At 51.6% G+C, this 18,019-nt stretch overlaps 1 protein-coding gene across 4 annotated transcripts in view; it reads right to left on the reverse strand.

Moving 5' to 3' along the window:
- Positions 1–445: 445 nt before the first annotated feature.
- PTPRU (protein tyrosine phosphatase receptor type U) overlaps positions 446–18,019 on the reverse strand; it is a 46,019-nt gene continuing 28,445 nt past the window's right edge. For all 4 annotated transcript variants that reach the window (XM_042833873.1, XM_042833876.1, XM_042833875.1 and 1 more), the window contains exons 16-30: positions 16,572–16,762; positions 15,317–15,389; positions 15,011–15,087; positions 13,583–13,619; positions 13,279–13,376; positions 13,070–13,186; positions 12,181–12,335; positions 10,968–11,103; positions 10,517–10,666; positions 10,219–10,392; positions 7,747–7,887; positions 5,915–6,040; positions 5,120–5,277; positions 3,988–4,123; positions 446–2,787 (exon numbers count right to left, since the gene is read on the reverse strand). In XM_042833873.1, coding sequence (XP_042689807.1) covers positions 2,725–2,787; positions 3,988–4,123; positions 5,120–5,277; positions 5,915–6,040; positions 7,747–7,887; positions 10,219–10,392; positions 10,517–10,666; positions 10,968–11,103; positions 12,181–12,335; positions 13,070–13,186; positions 13,279–13,376; positions 13,583–13,619; positions 15,011–15,087; positions 15,317–15,389; positions 16,572–16,762 — 1,832 coding nt within the window. In that variant the 3' untranslated portion in view covers positions 446–2,724. The remainder of the gene's footprint in view (positions 2,788–3,987; positions 4,124–5,119; positions 5,278–5,914; positions 6,041–7,746; positions 7,888–10,218; positions 10,393–10,516; positions 10,667–10,967; positions 11,104–12,180; positions 12,336–13,069; positions 13,187–13,278; positions 13,377–13,582; positions 13,620–15,010; positions 15,088–15,316; positions 15,390–16,571; positions 16,763–18,019) is intronic.

Below are 18,019 nucleotides of genomic sequence, written 5' to 3' on the forward strand. Positions count from 1 at the left end.
ATAGATAAATCACCCAGGACAATGCAGAAGCTTTCTTTTCCAGAAAGGTTTCCTTCCAACAGGTGTTCAGCTGGGAAAGGCCCTGGAAGTCCCTCCTTGCTTTTGTGCACCTTTCCCAGCCTTGACTCCATTCCAGCTGGGGCTCTGTGGAGCAGTGCTGATGCTCCATGCCAGGAAGGCTCTGCTGTCCCAGCACCTGGCCTTGTATCTGGTCCCCAGAAACATCCTTGCACAAACCAAGGTATGACTATACCTCTTTTTTTTGTTTGTTTTTTCCTCTTCTCCCCACTGAATCATATGATGATTTGGGGTAGAAGAGACCTTTATCATCTAGTTCTCCCCTCCCCTTGCCCCCTTCCCAGCTATAGGGCAGGGACGCCTCCCTCTGCACCAGGTTCCTCAAAGTCCCATCCCAATGCCAGCATGAGAAAGCCAGAGGCCATCACAAATTTGGAACATTTATTTATGCAACTGATTTTCTTAAAAGGAAAGAAAGCCAAAAATAATAATAATTAAAAAATAATAATAATAATAATCCAAACCAAAGAAACAGTCAGCAACAGCTGGATGTGTGTGGTACAACCCACATCAAACATGTCCCTCCTGTGCCCCCCCTGGGTCCTTCATGTCCCCTCCATGGAGACACTATAAAGGGAAAAAATAAAAGCACCACTCGAACCTGTAATACCAATAAACATTATCCATCTTAAGAGCAGTATTTATATTTATATATATATATATATATTTCTTTATATATATTCCTATATACAGGCTGCCCTCGCCTCTTGTCACGTAAGCATCTCAGTAGGGGCTGGAGATGCGTTCATTTCTACAGCATTTTGATTCCAAAGTCTGTCCTAAAAACCCAGAGACATCCAGCAAGGAAATATTAAAAAGAAAACAAACAAACAAACCCTAAGGTCTGAAACACATCAGCAATTCCTCCATTCTCTGCTCTCTCTCCCCAGGACTAAATGGGGTTTTGAACTTTTTTTTCCTTTCCACTACTTTTTGTTTTTTTTCTGGCCAAACTTCATCTGCAAGCAGCAATCCCATACAGCACCTGCATTCCCTGGGCAGCATGGACATGGTGCTGGAGAGAAGGGGATGCTGACCAACCCCACACAGCAGCTGCAATGAAAGCACCAGCATCACCCAAAGCACTTGTGTTACCAACCCCCAACTGGAGCAATGAGACTGCGTGGTCACAAGGCAACAGTGGCACACAGCAAGGATGGAAACAAAGGGGGATGTGTTGCATAGCCCTTGGATAAAGTGTTGTTAAGCTGTGCAAGTTACTCAGCAAGGACGTGGGTGAGCCAAGTATTCAGGCAAATTCTCTCCAAAGGGAGAGATTTATCTTGTGGCCTTTCACCTTCCACCCTTGGAGAGCAGCTGGAAGTTTCTCAGGGGTTTGCTCATCCTTGGAGAAGCCACTTTGGCTCCGAAATCTTCATGCTGCAGACTGGTGCAACCAAACAGCATCTGCTGGGCTTTGGATCATGATGCAGGTATGAAGGCAGCAAGGGTGGAAAGGTTCTGCTGCCCGGGGCAGATGGCAATGAAAGATGTGGATCCCACGTGCAATTTCCAGCATGAGGATGCTGGTTCTCATCTGTTTTCCTCTACTTCACCAAAAAATGACTGACAAAGGGTTGCACTCAGCCTCCGAGATAAGCAGCATCCCCAACTCCTGAAGACAAACCTGCATCCCTTCACTGTGCATTTATGGAGCTGTTTGGAGAGAGAAAGCCCTCACCACAGCTTGCTCCCATTGCCTGATGACAACCTGGCTTTTCCAGATAAAACAGCAAACACTGCACCTGATGTCTGCCTGCAACAGGATGAAAGCAGAAGGCATTAGATGCCTTCAAACATCAGCCCTGTGATTTTGCCTTTAGGGTCCAGGCTTCTGGGTGGGCATCAGGAATATGTGACCAGCTCTTAGAGCCCCCCAGGAAGGAATAATTACTATGGATGGAGAAAACTGCATGGAGACAGACATGCCATAGGGGAAACATCACTGCTGCAGCTTGGAAAGGACATAGAGAGAGCTCTGGGCTGGTCCCCATCAGGGACATCACACATCCCCTGCCTCCCATCCCAGGGTCCCCCTCTGCCCAGGGCTGAATGCATGAAGGACACAATTCACAGAAACACAACAGTGGAAACCAAGCTTGTGTTAAGTAGACAAATCCATGAGCTTCCTTCAGGGGCTTTGCTCCAGTGCAAAGAGAGTCCCCACGCAGGGCAAAACACACTGGAACCACTGGGGCTCCTTGAAGAGCAGCTTCATCTCCAAATACGATTTTTAAAAGATCTTCTTTCCCAAGTATTTCTCCAGCCAAAACAGGCTTGCATCCTTCCGTCCTCTCCTTTCCTTGGGGTCTTCTCCAGCTGTTCCAGATGTGTCTGAGCAGGCCCAGGCAGTGCTGAAGGGCCACTTCCTGTGCTCACCAACTCCACATCACAGCAGGGATGGGACGAGGTGAGATGCAGCATCGACCCATTGGCCATGCACTTGGAGCAGTGGGAGGGAAGGCGGAGAGCAGGGGATGGAGAACAGGCAGCACCTCCCCAGGTCCTTTTGTTGCTCCTGATTTGTGTCCTTTTGTGGTCCTTTGCTGTTTCCCCCTCCTCTCCTTCAGCACTGACACAAGTGCAGAAATGTGAGTTTGGCACAAACCCTAAGCAAACCTCTGCCTTTGCCCTCCTGGCGAGGTGCTATCTGGTCTCCAGGGACTCCAAGTATTCCAGTGCTATGTCGTAGCAGAAGTGATACTGCTCCTGTATGGGGGTAGAGGAGAGAGTTAAGATCCCAGCATTGACATCATAGCAAAAATTGCTGTTTGAGCTCATAAGCTTTGTCCATCCTTGTCCTCATTTACGTGAGCTGCTCTTGTGCCTTCCCATTTTCGTGCAATTTATAGCACACAGAACTGTAGGGTAGCACAGACATCAGAAGTGCCCCTCCCAGTGAGATGTTGCTCTTTCAAGCATCCAATGAGCAAAACAGCCAGAAGGTGGAAAATCACCACAAGGCCAGGTTTCAGATGCTCTTGGATGGGAGCATCCTGGGTGCAAGGGAAGACTGAGCCTGGAGGAAAGGGAGGGAGCTCACCTCCCCAAATCCACAGCAGCAGCACAGATAGGGCAGACTGAATCACCAGCACAAAAATCCCATTATCCCCAGGTGGGAGCGGGAAGAGGGGCTTCAAAGTAGGGAGGCTTGGGCAGCTTAGACTAAAAGCACATAATGCTTTAGGATTAAGAAAAGAGATTGTTTCAATTTATCATAATATAAAAATAAACCCCACAGGCACACAGAGGGGGAAGATGCACAGGCTGGATCCAGAGGGAACTGTTCCGCTCCGGCTGCTCTCTGCAGGCCTGCACTCATACACAGGGGGAGGATCTGGCCTCCAGTGGCTTCAGGAGATTGGGATTCCCAGAATAGCTGTTTCAGGTTCATTTGAGCCTGGAGAATGCTTGTGTCCTGATGTGAAATGTTGCCTTTTTAATACCTCGGTAATTTAGCCCAATGGGCCTGGTGGCTTCATGCTTGTCACATCATCTTTCCATTATCTGCACCCCCCCGGTACCCTCCCTCACCTTCCCCTTCAATTTAATTCCTAATGAAAGGGTTTAGAGGGGGATGTGATTTGAGGGGGCTGTGATTTGCGTTTGTCAACTTAGAGATTTCATAATCCAAGCGGGGTAAACATTTCCAGCTGGCTTACTTCTGAACCACCGCCAGGCACCAGCCCAGCACTGGAGATGTGGGGTCAGACGTGCTGCTCCTGCCCCAACCCTGCCATCAGGGACCCAGAATAGGGCACAAGATTTCTGCCCGCAGCTGCCCCAAAAGAAACAGCGTTTTGGGGTACATGCATCCTCCAGAACCCCTTTTGCTGTTGGAGACTTGCAGGAAGGTGGATGCAAAGGGAGAAGCAGTTAACACGGATGCTGGTAGTGCCTGCTGCTTACCAAGGTCTCCACCATATTTGGCTTGTAGTTGCGGAGGGTCTTGGCAGCATAGAAGATATCTGCCATGTTGTGACACTTGATCATCTCCAGGATCATGGTGGAGGCACAGTAGGTGCCACTCCGACCACCCCCATTCCTGGTGGAAGAAGCACATGGTGAGGTCCAAAGATGGCCTTCAAGCATCTTCATGCACCATTCAGTTCCCCCCCAGTCTCTCTCCATCCCCTCCTTCCCAGTACAGAATCCCAACAGACTGGGTGATATGGATGATTCCCACATGGTGACAGGAGCTGTGATCCTGCGCTCTGGTCCTTGCAATAGCCAGGTAAGAGCAACAAAATGCCTTTTTGGTCCAGCAGGGCTGGGGCTCAGACACCTGAGCTCTGTTCTTAATCACAGACCAATTTCCTGAGTGACCCTGGAGAGGCCATCTTGTCCCACTGTGACCCTCTTGCTATCCACAGGGTGACCCAGCCCTGTCCCCCCAGGTTGAGCACTGTGGGTAGCACTGGCTGGAGGTGCTGGCCTCATTTTTCCAGCACTGCAACAAAACCATTCATCCAGGAGTGAAACCATCCGTCACATCCACGTCTGATCCCTGACAGTGATGGGGACTGGGGAGAGGATGAGCGAACATGACGCTGGTGTTTTATAAAGCATGTTTTCAAATTACCCTCCGGCTAATGAAGATGGGCAAAGCCATAATTAATTTTTGATTAAAGGCTCTCCTGCTGTCTCTACTGATCTGTGAACGTGCTGGGTCCCATCTGAGGAGAGCACGTGTATGGGAGAAGGGGATGAGGAGTGCACGTGCCTGGTGAGCAGCCAGCAGTGGGAGATGCAGAGCTCCTCACACCCCCCTCTGCAGCTTGTGACATGCAGGGGACATGAGGACAGGGCTGGGACCAGGGTGAACATCATGGATGCTGCTTGCTGTTGGTGGGGGGACACACCTCATGGAAGAGCTGTGACATAGTGAGTGCTTCACCCCAAACTTGTGTTTTGGAAGAGGCAGCCCCATCTGGGCACAAAATCAGCATGGGATGGGATTTTCAGAAGAATTTCTGTGGGTAAATGAGCTGGTGGCATCTTCCCCAACATCAGAGCCCACAGCCCTCCAGCTGACACTCACAGGCAGTGCACCACAGTCCTGCCATCACCACTCTCCTTCTGCCACCTCTCCACTTGGGCCAGGAGGTGCAGGAAGGACTTCTTGGAGTCTGGGGTGTCTCGGTACGCCGACCACCGCAGGTACTGGAAGTGCCGGACCATCAGGTGCCCCTCCTGCAGCTAGAAAAGCAAACATCATCAGCATTAAGCCATGGGAGCCTTCTTTTGCCTCTGCTGGAGGTTTCATGGAGGGCAAGCCGTGTTTGCCACGTATTAACTGTAGAGCAAAAGGGGAAAAAAACTTTTCCTAATGCAACGAGATGGATGGTTGAGCCCTCTCCCTGACAGCTCACCCCAACCTAATGGACCCACCACTCCAGGCAGCTCCATCAATGTGGTTTATCCTAACCAGCAGCACCTCAAGCTGTCTGAATCTCACAAAACCTGGCAGCAGAGCCCCCAGCTTCTCCAGGGCTCCTCCATCAAATCCTTATCCTGCATGCAGAGGACCTCAGGGGTGTGATTGTTGTGTCTGCTGGAAGCCAGGAGGTTCACAAGGAGCTGCTGCCCACAGAGGGGTGGAGTGTTGGCACCATGCCTTAATAGCCCAGTAAGCTGGTTAGTGGGGAAACCCAAATCTGGTTAGCAGGCTGCGAGAGGAGGATTACATCCATGGAGCTGAATGGGAACAGACTCCAGCCTGGCAGATGTGTGGGGGGGTTCATGTTCAGAAATATTCAGGGCATCAGGAGGTAGAACAGGAGAAAACTCCTCTGGCACCCAACGAGGAGAGCCCCAAAACCAGAGAGAGCCTCACCCGGGTGATGTTCTGCACTCGGAAGAGACGGGACACGATGTCCTCATCTGCTGCTCCTGACACGTACTCCACCTCCATGGGGCCATAGTGCTGGAGCCCAGGCTCAGGCCAGTACTGAAGGCAGGGCTGCAGGGAGAACAGGCACAGTGTAGCTTTAGCCATCACATGGCACGACAGTGGCCCTCAACCCATGGCCAGGACCATCCCAAAGTCACACTACCATCAGCTGGCAACAAGGAAGGGCTGTAGAGCAGCTCCTGCTCCCTCCCACGTCCTGCAGGGCACTGATGGATGGCTCTGGCCAAGGGTCACGGATGCAATTGTTTTCACACCATGACAGCTGGGAAACCAGCAGCGATACAAAATATATGATGTTTGTCACCACACTTTAACAGAACATTTAGCATTTCAGGCCATCTAACGGCCTGGGCCTAACTGCATGGCAAATGTGTTTGAGAAATAATTGGTTATTAATAGGGGCTATAAATCTCCAAGATCTCTAAGCCTTCTAGACTCAGAGCTATAATTTGGATATTAAAACTTCCTTCGGCAAGACACAGTTCAAGTGAGGGATATACCCTCTAAGTCACCTTTCAAAGCTGCCTGCTGTAAAGGCTGATTTATTAGCTGTTGGTCCTAAACTGGTAAACATTTAAGATCCAGCTAAATATCGTTACACGCAGACATCCCTGAAGAATAGATGCCTAGAGAGAGAGACAGGGCTGAATAATGAAGAAATATGGCACAGTCCTGGCTAGGATGGTGCTGTGGGATAGCAGCTGTCCTGCCACGCTGCAGGGGACAGGCAGCTCCTGCTGGGCATTTCTGAACTGGGAATGAAAGAACAGGTGGGGAGAAAGAAATGAAATGTTGGATGTTTTTTCCCCACTGCTGTTGTGGTCCCTTACAGCTGGGCTCAGCTGACAGCTGATGCTTTTGCTGCGTGTTTATGGTGCAGAGACAGCACCATGTGAGCTGTGTGTGTCCAGCTCTTGGATCCACACAACACAGGACCGGTGCTCCATTGATGGCATCCTTGTGACAAATGGTATAACTGCCATTCGGGGTCGTTTACATTGTGTATCTGGTCTCACCTTGTAAAATTAGCCAGCTAATGAAGTCTTCTCCGGCAGCCATTATGTGTCTATAATGCTAATTTTATGTAAAAATCCACTAAGTTTCCTCATTGAATTAACATTACAGACCCAGAGTGGACTTTTACATCTGCTGTGGATGTGGCACAGCTGCACCTCCCCAGTCCCCTTGGCAGAGGGCTTCTGTCCCTTCTCTACAGGTGACAGCAGACATCTCTCTTCTAGCTCAGCAGATCTGGACATCCCATCACACAACAAACCTGCAGGACACCCACTCTGTAGCAGGCTGATTTATAAAGCAGCATTCACAAACCACCAGTCTTTTGGAAGACAAGCACTGGACAGCTTGGCACCGAAACGCTGCCAGGGCAAAGCACTGAAGGGGCTGACTAAGCACAATGAAACCAGCAACTTGCTCACTGCAGGTGAGGGATGGAAGGATGCACCTCACTAGCAAAGTATGTTCCTGGTGGTGTAGCCTTCCATGAAGAACAAGGGAAACCCCGTTTTGAGCTAAACTTAACCAAAAACTCTGTGTGAACCAGCAAAATGCCCCGTGCCTCAGTTTCCCCTTTCTAAAAAGAGAATAAAAATCAGCTCTTTATCCCCCAAACTTTCCTTTGTCCTGTTAAACTACATCTCCTTTGAGCATTTGCAAAGATTACGGTTCTATGACGCAATGCCAACCCAACGTCAAGGCAGCACAGAGCTGCATGCAGGGCTGTTGGCAGCACTCACCCAGGCAGAGTTGGACTGGTTCAGCTGGTTGAGCATAACGATGGAAGTGCAGCCATAGTCATACACCAACCTCCAGAAGTCAGTGGTGGTGTTCTGCAGTGGGTGCAGGGTGACAATGAAGGCAGCACTCTTGGTGTAGCTCTGCAAGGAGGAAGAGCAGAATGGTTAAGGACACTGTGGCAGCATTAAAGCCATTGCTGTCACACCCTGAAAAACCAGTGCAACCAGTGCTGAGGGCCAGCAATGCCATCTTCTCTATGCTTGAGCAGCACTGGTATCCCTGGCATGGCTTCAGTGTGGGTGCTGGGAGATCCATGTTCAGGGAAAGCAAGTCTGGGTTGTCTCTGCCTGCCGTGGGGATGGTTCTCACAGGGAGAGGTGCTTCATATACATAACTAGGAAAGGGAAATCACTTTGGATCCGTGAACGAGTGCAGCTGGACTGCCCCAGACATGAGCAAAAGTGCCACTGCATCAGCCATAGCATTGTTGGTCCCATGTCCTCAGCACCTCTGGGTACCCCAAGCAGCAGAAACAGTAAGCAGCTTTCTTTTTGGAAAGGAAAGGAAACCAGAATGAAAGACCTCTAGAGAATAAGAGACTGCTTCAGCTCTCTGCTTAAAATATAACCCCCTCAAATTAAGGAGGGAGGGAGGGAAAGAGAAGAAGAGAAAAGTTTGGAGGTCTCCAAGATGGAAGCTGGGATCTCTGCCTCTCCATCACACCCAGCAGAAACCCAGAAAAACTCCTACTGTAAAACAGGAGCAGCACAGCTGAGCTTTGGCCCCTCAGCCATCCCAGCACCAGCCTGCCAAAGGTCTGCGAGCCCAGGGCTGGGCATCAATCACTTTCACATTAACACACTGCAGCTCAAACCTCCTCGGAAGCACAAACAGAGCCATGCACACCCTGTGCTGGTGAACTAGTGCAGCTCAGCTAACAGCGAGTCCTTCAGCTGCTGCCTTCTCACCCAGCTCATGGAAATGCCCTCACCGTGCATCACATCCAATTTCTCTCTGCCCTTTGAGCTCCACAGTGAGTGGATTGCATCCTTGCCATGCACATCTCCAGCACCAGTGTCAATGTCAATGGCTCTGCCAGTGGCACCGCAATGCTCAGCATGGACCGATGTGATCTGACAGACGGGTGGACTTACTGAGCAAACCACTTTGGCACTAAAAGAAAATGAGATTTTTTTTTTTTTTTTTTTAAAGAGGCAAATGGGTTTTATCCCTTTCAGCGAGAATTTCATCCAAAGGGCTTTTTGTGTCTGTATAAAAATGTCTGTTCTCTGACCCTGGCTATCCCCATAGCAGAGATTGAGGAAGGGAGGCTCAGTGATGTATAAACACAGAATTGATATGCAGACCCCAAGCAAGATGAAAATAAAGCTGCCTCTGTGCTATAGTCACAGCCTCCATCTGCTGCTCCCGAGCCATCAGCAGCCACCTCCAGTGTAGAAACTGCTTCTGCTGCAGGCAAATGCAAGTACAAGGTCTGTATGAAGACACAGGGAGATATATCACCCAAGAGGGGGGAATAACACAGGGCTGAGCCAGGAGGTGCTGGTGCTCAGGCGCTGGGGGAGGCAGGCAGGCTGGCTGCAGCACACAGAGCTGTAGGGCTCAGCCCAAGCACCCACCTTGCCCAAAGGAAAGTGGTTTTGGTGACAAATGACCCATCACTCACACCCTGAGCCTCTCTGCTCTGCTTTGCAATCATCGGCAGACAGCAAATTGCTTTTCCATGATGGGTGGCCTTTCTGATTGCACCAGGGGACGCACGGTGGCTTTGGGACCACCTGGAAGCCCCTCAAGATTGCAGCAGAATGGACAGGAAGCACGCACCATGGGATGCTGGCTGCACTCAGGGATGCTTAGCACTAACAACTCCCTCCTTTTTCTGTGCTTCAGCTTCACTACAAAAATAAGACCATGCCCTAACCTTCCTTTGTGAAAGATGAAAAGCCCTTCTGAGATGAACAAGATGTCACTGCACAAAGATGGGGTGAGGGACCCTGCTATGGAGGTCCCTGCCCTCCCTCTGCAGGCTGGGGCCGACATGTACCGACATCTTTGTGCATTTGTACAAAATGAGGCTGTGAATTCATGCTGAGCAAGGTTTGTCATGAAAAGCCACCCCTCAGCTTACAACAACCCCATGAGCATGCCCACTCCTGTACTGAAATGGGGCTCAGGCTGTGTTTTGTACGCCGCATGGGTGCTGGCTGCTCTGCAGGATAGGCAGCAAATGCCAAAACTGCACCAGGCTTCCCCACATCCCCTTTGCAAGCCCAGATCCCTCACACCCAAGGGTCAGCAGCCCAAGCAACTCAGCATTTCCACCCAGAAGGACACTGAGGCTCACCCCATCCCCGCCTCCAAGCCTGCACACCACCCAAGGATGTTCACAGCATGGCACGAGAACCCTAAACCCAAGCCAGCCCCTTCCTTCTCCACAGAGCAACACGTACATCAGTTAAGGCCGCGTTGATGTAGTTGTTGCTGTCCCCATCCACAGAGATGAGGAAGGGAAGGCATCGGTCCGGCGGCAGGACGTCCATGCTGCGGTTCCTCTCCCTGTTGCGGGGCAGGAGGGCGATGCTGCACTCTTCCACATCCAAGTGGGGAGTCACCGAGTTCAAGGTCTGTGGGCACACAGTCTCCTCTTAGCTCCCTCCTCCTTGCTGGAGCCAAACCCCAAATCCCCTCTTGGCTCAGCTGGGAGAATGGAGGGGGGGGGGGGGGTGTGTTGGTTCTGGGGTCACTCACCTGGAACTCCTCCCGCAGCTGTGAGGAATTGCTCTGCGGCTCAATCCTCACCATCTCCTTGTAGGTGGGCTTGAACTCGCTGGCAGGGATGCTGGTTTCACCACACAGGCAGGCTTCCAGGATGGCATCGTGGATGAAGACGTACTGCTCCTGTGGGGAAAGGAAGAGGCTGAGCTGGGCATCATGCACAGGAGGTTCCCCTTCTCCCATCACCCAACCCCTTCTCTGCAAGATGAATTTGTGTAAAGCCAGAGCAGCTTGCAGGGAGCAAAACACCCTCAAGTTCTTCTGATACAGCTCTGCCAGCTCAAAGCAAACCACCCTCCAAAGGCTGAAAAGCAATGAGATGGGTGCTGGCTTTCTATGAGATACGACCTCAGGTTGGGCTGGAAATGCTTTACAGCCTTACTTGGCTCTGGCATCAGCAGAAGGATGCACCAACCCTACTCACCTCTGTCTGTATCATGTTGATCCTCCGTGAGCACAGTGTCTTCACACAGTTGTAGATGTCCACAACACCCTCACACTCGGCCATGTCCAACATGACATCCAGAACGATGTAGCAGCCAGTTCTCCCCGTGCCAGCACTGGGGAAGAGAAAAACAAAGCTAATGTACACCCAGACCATACGGCACCACACAAAGCCCCAGGCACCAGCGAGGTCTGCACAGGGCTGGAGGATGGCACACACCTCCGTACACAGCCCTCAGCCTGGTTTTTCCTGCATCCACCCCATCCATCCGCATCCACATGTTGCTGTGCAGGGGAGGGGAGGAGCTCACAGCAAAGGGTAATGAGTGCTTGAGCACAGCTGCAATCGATGCTCTTTGCAATAAACACCTGAGTGCCAACAGTTCCCTCCCAAAGGATGCTCAGCACCAAAGCCTGATGCACGGCTGAGCAGAACACTATGCCTGCAGCCAGACCAGGCAGCAGCCCAAATCCTGACACTTTCCCACATGCAGCCAAACTGTGACAGAGGTTGAGCCCTCTGAGCCCCCCAGCACAGAGCTGCCCCCCTGCTCCTTTCCCACAAAGTCTTCTGCAGTGAAATCCTAATTTCTGGGGCTGATGAATCATTCGTCGTGATTATCAGTGATTACAGACTACAGGAGCTAATCACACTCGCTGTTGCCAGTGAATGAATACTGATGAGGCAATTGACAGGGAGAAATCAAATAAAAAAATCCCTCCCGTTCATCAGATCTTCCTTGTTTGCCCAGCAGAGGAAGAGCCATTAACCTGTCACACGGGGACGCCTGCACGAGGATGGAAAAAAATCACAGCTCTGCTCTGCTTTCCCTCAGCTGAACCAGGGACACCCTGCAGGGATGGGGAACAGCATCCAGCTCTGCTCCTCCCCTTTGAGCAAACGCAGTATTTCAATACAGCCATCACCAGTGGCCACGCCAGCCATCCTCCCATGCCACCGCCAACCCACAGCCCTGGGGATGACAGCTCGACCCTGACAACAAACCCCATCTCCGTCCCTGCCTCAGCTCTTCCTTTCAATTACCCATCTCCATTTTTCCCTGCTAAATATTTCAGGGTAACTCCGAGCTTTTCAAAGGCTGAGCACTCACCTGTAACTCACGTCTTGCTGCCGCACGCATAACCCAACACCCCCAAAACCCACCCCGGATGGGGATGGTCCTCATGCCCACCTGCAGTGGATGACGATGGGGCCGGCATCGGGTGGTGTGGATGCCTTCACACGGCGGATGAAGGCCAGCAGCCCCGTGGCGTGATAGGGGACACCGTGCTCAGGCCAGGATGTGAAGTGGAACTGCTTCACCTCGTGCCGGGCTGAGTAACCTCGCTGCAAGGGAGGGCAATACAGCACGTGGGCATGGGGCAGACAGACTGATGTGGCAATTGCAATGGGGAGGATGCGTCACGAAGAGCCCCGGAGCTTCTCAGCTACCTTGTGAAAAGCCTTGGGGTTAAAGACCTACAGAAGGGATGCTACCGAGAACAGCAAGGAGGGCAAAATCCTGCCCTGACTCCTGGCCATCCCATTTCCTTAGGAATCAAACATTTCCCCAGCCTCATTGTGATGAGTCACTTGAGGAGCCCTATGGCTCTCTGCTCCTCGGATACAAGAGGGTTAAAAACGAGCAGAGAAGGCAGCAGCCCCGAGGCACCCTGGATCTGTTCCACAAGCATCTTTGCTACCTGCCTCCTAACCAGACAGTGATTTCACATTCCTGCACATTAAGAGGTGAATTGCATTGGCTCCATCCCCAGGTACCATGCTGGAAACTAACTGCCACATTACCCACATTGCAGCCTGGAGGGGAAAAAGCACACTTATCCTCCTTTGCAATTACACAGTGCTCACCCTGAGCCACATGCATGAGCTGAGGGCAGAGCCAGGACCAGGCTTGCAACAGAAAGTGCCAAGGGAGGACACAATTGGGGGTGGCTCCTCCAAAAGGTGGAGAAAACCCCACGCTGGGGTAAATAAGCAGGGTATTGGTAAATACCAACAAGGAATGGTTAAAAATGCTCAAGGTTTCTCTTTGCATGGGCTGGTGTGGGCAGGGAGCGTACCCTCTCGAGAGCAAAGGTCCGCACGGCGTACTCTGCCAGCATCTCTGACTTCACCAAGGTGATCTTGATGTCCCCATACATCTCCGAGTCATCCGGCCAATATTTGGAGCATTTCACCTGCAAGAAAGGGACGGGGTGGATTTTTGGCTCCTGCAGAGCATGTTGCAGAGCCAGAGCCTGGAGGCAAACAGAGCAAAGGAGACCCTTACCCGGCCCACTTCCACCAGCTTGGTTATCATCACGATGCTGGAACAGTGCTCCTGCCACACCATGCGCCAGAAGTCGTACACCATCTCCTGCTTGGGACCTGTGGACATAAGGAAAATGTGGTACTCTGGCTTATGGTGCCTGCACTGGGACTGCTGACCAAGTCTGCTTTGCTACTGCCCCATATGTCCCCAGATTAGACTGTTTCTCCCTTTTCTCGCAAAGACAAGACCAAATAACCCAGGGACAAAATCTGGCTGCTGAAATCACTGCTTGCAGAGAGCAAAGAGAGAGGGGACAACTCACCTTGGGTGGCGATGAAGTGGTTGGACCTGTGGTAACCCTGCAAGAGAAGCAGAGGTGTCAGACCCAATGGACAGGACATGGGGCACTCAAACACTGCCCAACAAAACCCTTCCTGGCCAGCAGTAGCAGGTGCTCAGATCAGCTGTGCCACCAGCACGATGCTGCTGCAGCATTCCTTGCTAGCCTGGATCACATCCTATGACTCAGCAAAGGGTGTGACACCCCCCCAACCCAAGTCTGCATCTGTTTGCAGACCAGCACCTCCAAAACACCCCAAACTGAGGTGTGGCCACACTGTAACAAGAACCCAACGAATAATACACATCCCAGCTTGCAGCAGCCACATGGCATGGGGTGATGGCCCCACTCCCCTCCTGCATCCCATAGCAGTGCGAGCATCACTGGCTCTCAACACAGACACGTCAGCCCAAGCAGCAGAGCATTTCCCAGTGCCACAGGGACCCATGGGCACCAGGTGTCCCATTCCTGCCAGCAGCCTTGGCCATTGTTCCCATATATCACACACATGGAGGTGACAGTGGCAGAAGCTGGAGACCTCACCTCTCTCCCTGTCCCCAATCTTTCCATGTGTTTTACCAAGCCTGCCTCTCACAGGTGCAATTTTACACCTTCATGTGGAGCAACGGCCCCACGGCCAGGAGCAGAGGAGCAGGGAACCATCTACTTACTTCTCGGTTAATCCGAATCTGAACGATCCCATTCGGACACAGGTTTGAGAGAGAAAGATCAGAGACAGAGACATTAGTGAGGCAGAGCTCGAGAGGCAGGACAGAGCCACAGGGCAGGAAGGACACACAGGGACAAGCAGGGGGACACTGCTCGGGCACAGGGAGCCCATCACAGTGGTATCAGACCCCTCTTGCTGGACAACGTTCTCTAAGCAGCAGGGTCACCATCCTGGCCCAGATCTGGAAGCAGCACCTGCAACTTCCAAGGAGCCTGAAGAGCCCCTGTCTTCTCCCTCACTTTGCCTTTACCGGAGCCCAAAGTCTCAAGTCTCCCCTGGTCTTGGCATTGCTGGAGGGGGACAGGGGACACCAGAGCCAAGCTCTGCTCAGATTCGTGCACTGCTGGGACCAGGGGTGCCCCGTCAGCACAGTGCAAACCCCCAGCCCGTCCCCATGTTCCTCCTCCACCTCTGCATCCTCTGACTACAGAGGACAGCAATCCTGGAGCCATGCAGAAAGCATGGAGAAGGGAATGAGAAAGCAGAGACAGACAGAAGCTGAGGATGAAAGACAGATACAGCAGCAGGGGACAGCAACAGAAACAAGCACAAATTGCTGATGGACATAAAGCAGGAGGGCTCTTCAGGGACATGTGGTGTGGTCTTCCTGAGCTCCCTCCAGGGTATACAGACCCTGATGCCCTCAGAAAGCTCAGCCCCACAGATCTGTCCCTGCTTACATCAATGTAGTTGGCGTTGATGTAATCCGAGTTGGGATCACCCAGCAGAGGATGGAGCTTCACACGGTGGCGGTCATCTGGAAGGCAAGAGGAAAAGGTGCTGTTTCCTCCAGTGCTGTAGCCCAATGGGAGCTCCCAGGCCCCGACCCCTGCTACGCAAGAAGCTTTCTGCTGCCCCTTACCAGCCAAACCCCATCTGTTTATTCCTTGCCATGGACCAGACACAATAAAGCAAAATAAAACCCAGCCCTCTGGAAGGCTGAAAACACTGTTCAGGGTGTCCAAGCCTTTGCTACATGCACTTACATGTCGACACATGATCCTGCCTCCCTTTGGTCTTGTCTTTCTTCTTTGAAGCATCCCAGCCTTCAAAGAAGCTCTGCAAAGAGAGACAGCTGTCACAGCCTGAGGACAGGGCTCTGGGAACAGCCCTACCTCCAAAACCCTCCCAGGGATCAGGGCAGAGACGTCGATTCCACAGCAGTTCTGCCAGCTCTACACTTCTGTTGCATCCACAGAATGCTCTATTTTCCAGCAAATTACATATTGCTTGTTTTTTTTCTAGTTTGTTTTTTCTCTTTTTTTTCTTTTTTTTTTTTAAATTTCCCCAGATCCTTCTCTCCCCAGCACGGAACAGGTTTGCATGTAATAACAGTAACATTCATAGATTGGCGTAAGAGGAGGAAAGTGGAAGGAAATTACATGTTTTCTCCCCTCCCATAATATCTGAGTGCTTTCAAATGACTAGGTTCCAAGAACATACAGCAGCTTTTCAAGGAGCACTAATGATTATAGCCAGCCCTGGTTTGTCCAATACATAAAAAAAAGGGGGAAAAAAAAGCTCCTGCACTTGAAACAACATTAAACAGTAATTTCACTGGGAAATTTCAATCGCTAGAACTGTGGGACACCAAGAAGCTGAGAAATCAGCATGGCCACGTGCATTGCAGCAGAGCTGTGAAGAATTCCGCGCTCCAAGGACTGCAGCCCAATGGGATGGGATGGGCATGATGCAAGTGGTGACCCTCAGGGTGATGTCCCTCCCCTGGTGGAGCAGGGATGGTCCCTCCTGCTGCCTCTGCATGGCCTTGGGAGCTGCCAGCTTGCAGAGAAATTGCTCATCCTCAGTCTGTGTCCATGCTTACTGCAGGGAGAGTCGATGGGAGAGGGAAGAAGTGGCAAGAGAAGTGACACCGCTTGGCATTTGCCCAGGAGGACCTGAGCAAGGAAAAGCACCTCCAGCACCAGCAGAAGATGCTGGGTGACCTACTGCAGGGCTGGCAGAGCTGCCTCAGCTCACCTTGCTTTTCAGCTGCTGATTAAATAGAGAGCAGCCAGAAACCCAATCAAGACTCAGCCAGAAAAAGCAGGAACACCTCCTGTGCTGACACCTAAAGACTTGGGGAGCTCAGAGAGCTGTGATCTCCAGCTCCTTCCTTCCAGAGCATTGTAGCTCCAGGTCATCCTCTTGTACAAGGGTCCTGTACACCACCACGCCACACCTCGGGGTCCTCATCCACACTACCACGTACCTTCAAAACACAGCACACAACGCTCTCACCTCGTACTCCTGCTTGAAGCCATAGCCTTCTGCTGTCTTCATCTGGTTGATGTGTTGGAGGAGGTCGGCCACGCGCACAGCAGGGTGCAGCTGCCCTGTGTGATATGGGGACCCTTTGCGGCCACACTGGCGGCGAGGAGAGCCCCCCAGCAGGCTGCTGGACTCATTGACCACACTGCTGCGCTGGTCACCTGCAAACCAGGAGGGACACAGGAGATAATCAGGGTCTGAGGCATTGCTCCCATCAGCCCCTCACACCCACAAAGCGAGGACAATGAAGTTCTCCAGTTCTCTGCCCCAACACTGGTCTCTCTCAGGGTGACAAAGTTTGCTCCAGACCCCACCACACTCTCTGCAGCTGTTCTTGCAGCCTGAAGCTGGCAAGGGCCATTACAGTCTCTTAGGACCTCAGCACACCTCTCAGAACCACAGCACACCTCTTAGAAACCAGTGGGCAAGATCTTAAGAGGGCTCACTGCTTATTCTCATTGATTCAAGCACTTACCTCCCATCCAGACCAGTATAAGCTACATGCATAAATATTCACTTAAAGACCTGACTCGAAGAACTGCATTGCCAAAGTCCCCAGCCTATCCTAAAGGTTAATTTTCCTCACTGCTGGATACGATCCTCTTATTTCTAGCACTGACACAAATGGACTTTGCTGAGGGTTAATGCACGAGCTTATGCAGTGTTTTACCCAGATTATGCCAGTGTCATATAATTATTGGCACAGCTCCCCCATGCTCACCCCACAGGGCTGCTGCATGGCCAGCACACATGATCCTGAAATTTGGGTTTGCACGAGAACTGATGCTCCTCATTGCTGCCAAGAGAGACGGCTGCTGCAGATCTCACGGTGCCAGCGAGCAGCTCTGCTGTGACAGTGCAGCCCTGGATGTAGTTTCCCTAACAACACCTCTAAAAACCACCCATGCTGGCTTGCTCAGAGCTGCCAGGTTTTTTTGTTTTTTTTTTTGGCGGGGGGGGTCTGCTCAAATGCAAGGATCAGCCACTCACTTTTGCTGGCTCCTCACGCAGCCTACACAGAGCCCTTCTCCATCAAGCTTAATAGGAAAAGAACTGTGGGTGTTGCAGTGTGCCAGCAGCTCCATGCAGGCTGGGATCTGCACGGTCACACACTGAGGACCCTTTATGAGATGCAGTCCTGGCTTTGCTTAAATGCAAGAAAACTGAGGCAAGGGCCAGCAGAGGGACAGGGAGCAGCACACAGCAGAGCAGAACAGCAGCCCGAGCCCAGGAGGGAGCAGGATCCAGCTCTACAGCTGGATCTCCCAAAAGAAACACAGCATGGCTGGCTATTCTAGCTCCAAGATGGAGAAAAATCTCAGTACAAACCAGCCTGGCTATGAGTGTTTCGAGGAGCCCCAGTAGGACAGTAACTGAAAAATAATACACTTATACAGATGTATTAAAAGGAGGAAAAG

Source organism: Centrocercus urophasianus, unplaced genomic scaffold (assembly GCF_019232065.1).
Source record: "Centrocercus urophasianus isolate 14NV4802_14NV808 unplaced genomic scaffold, USGS_Curo_1.0 seq_43, whole genome shotgun sequence".
NCBI lineage: Eukaryota > Metazoa > Chordata > Aves > Galliformes > Phasianidae > Centrocercus > Centrocercus urophasianus.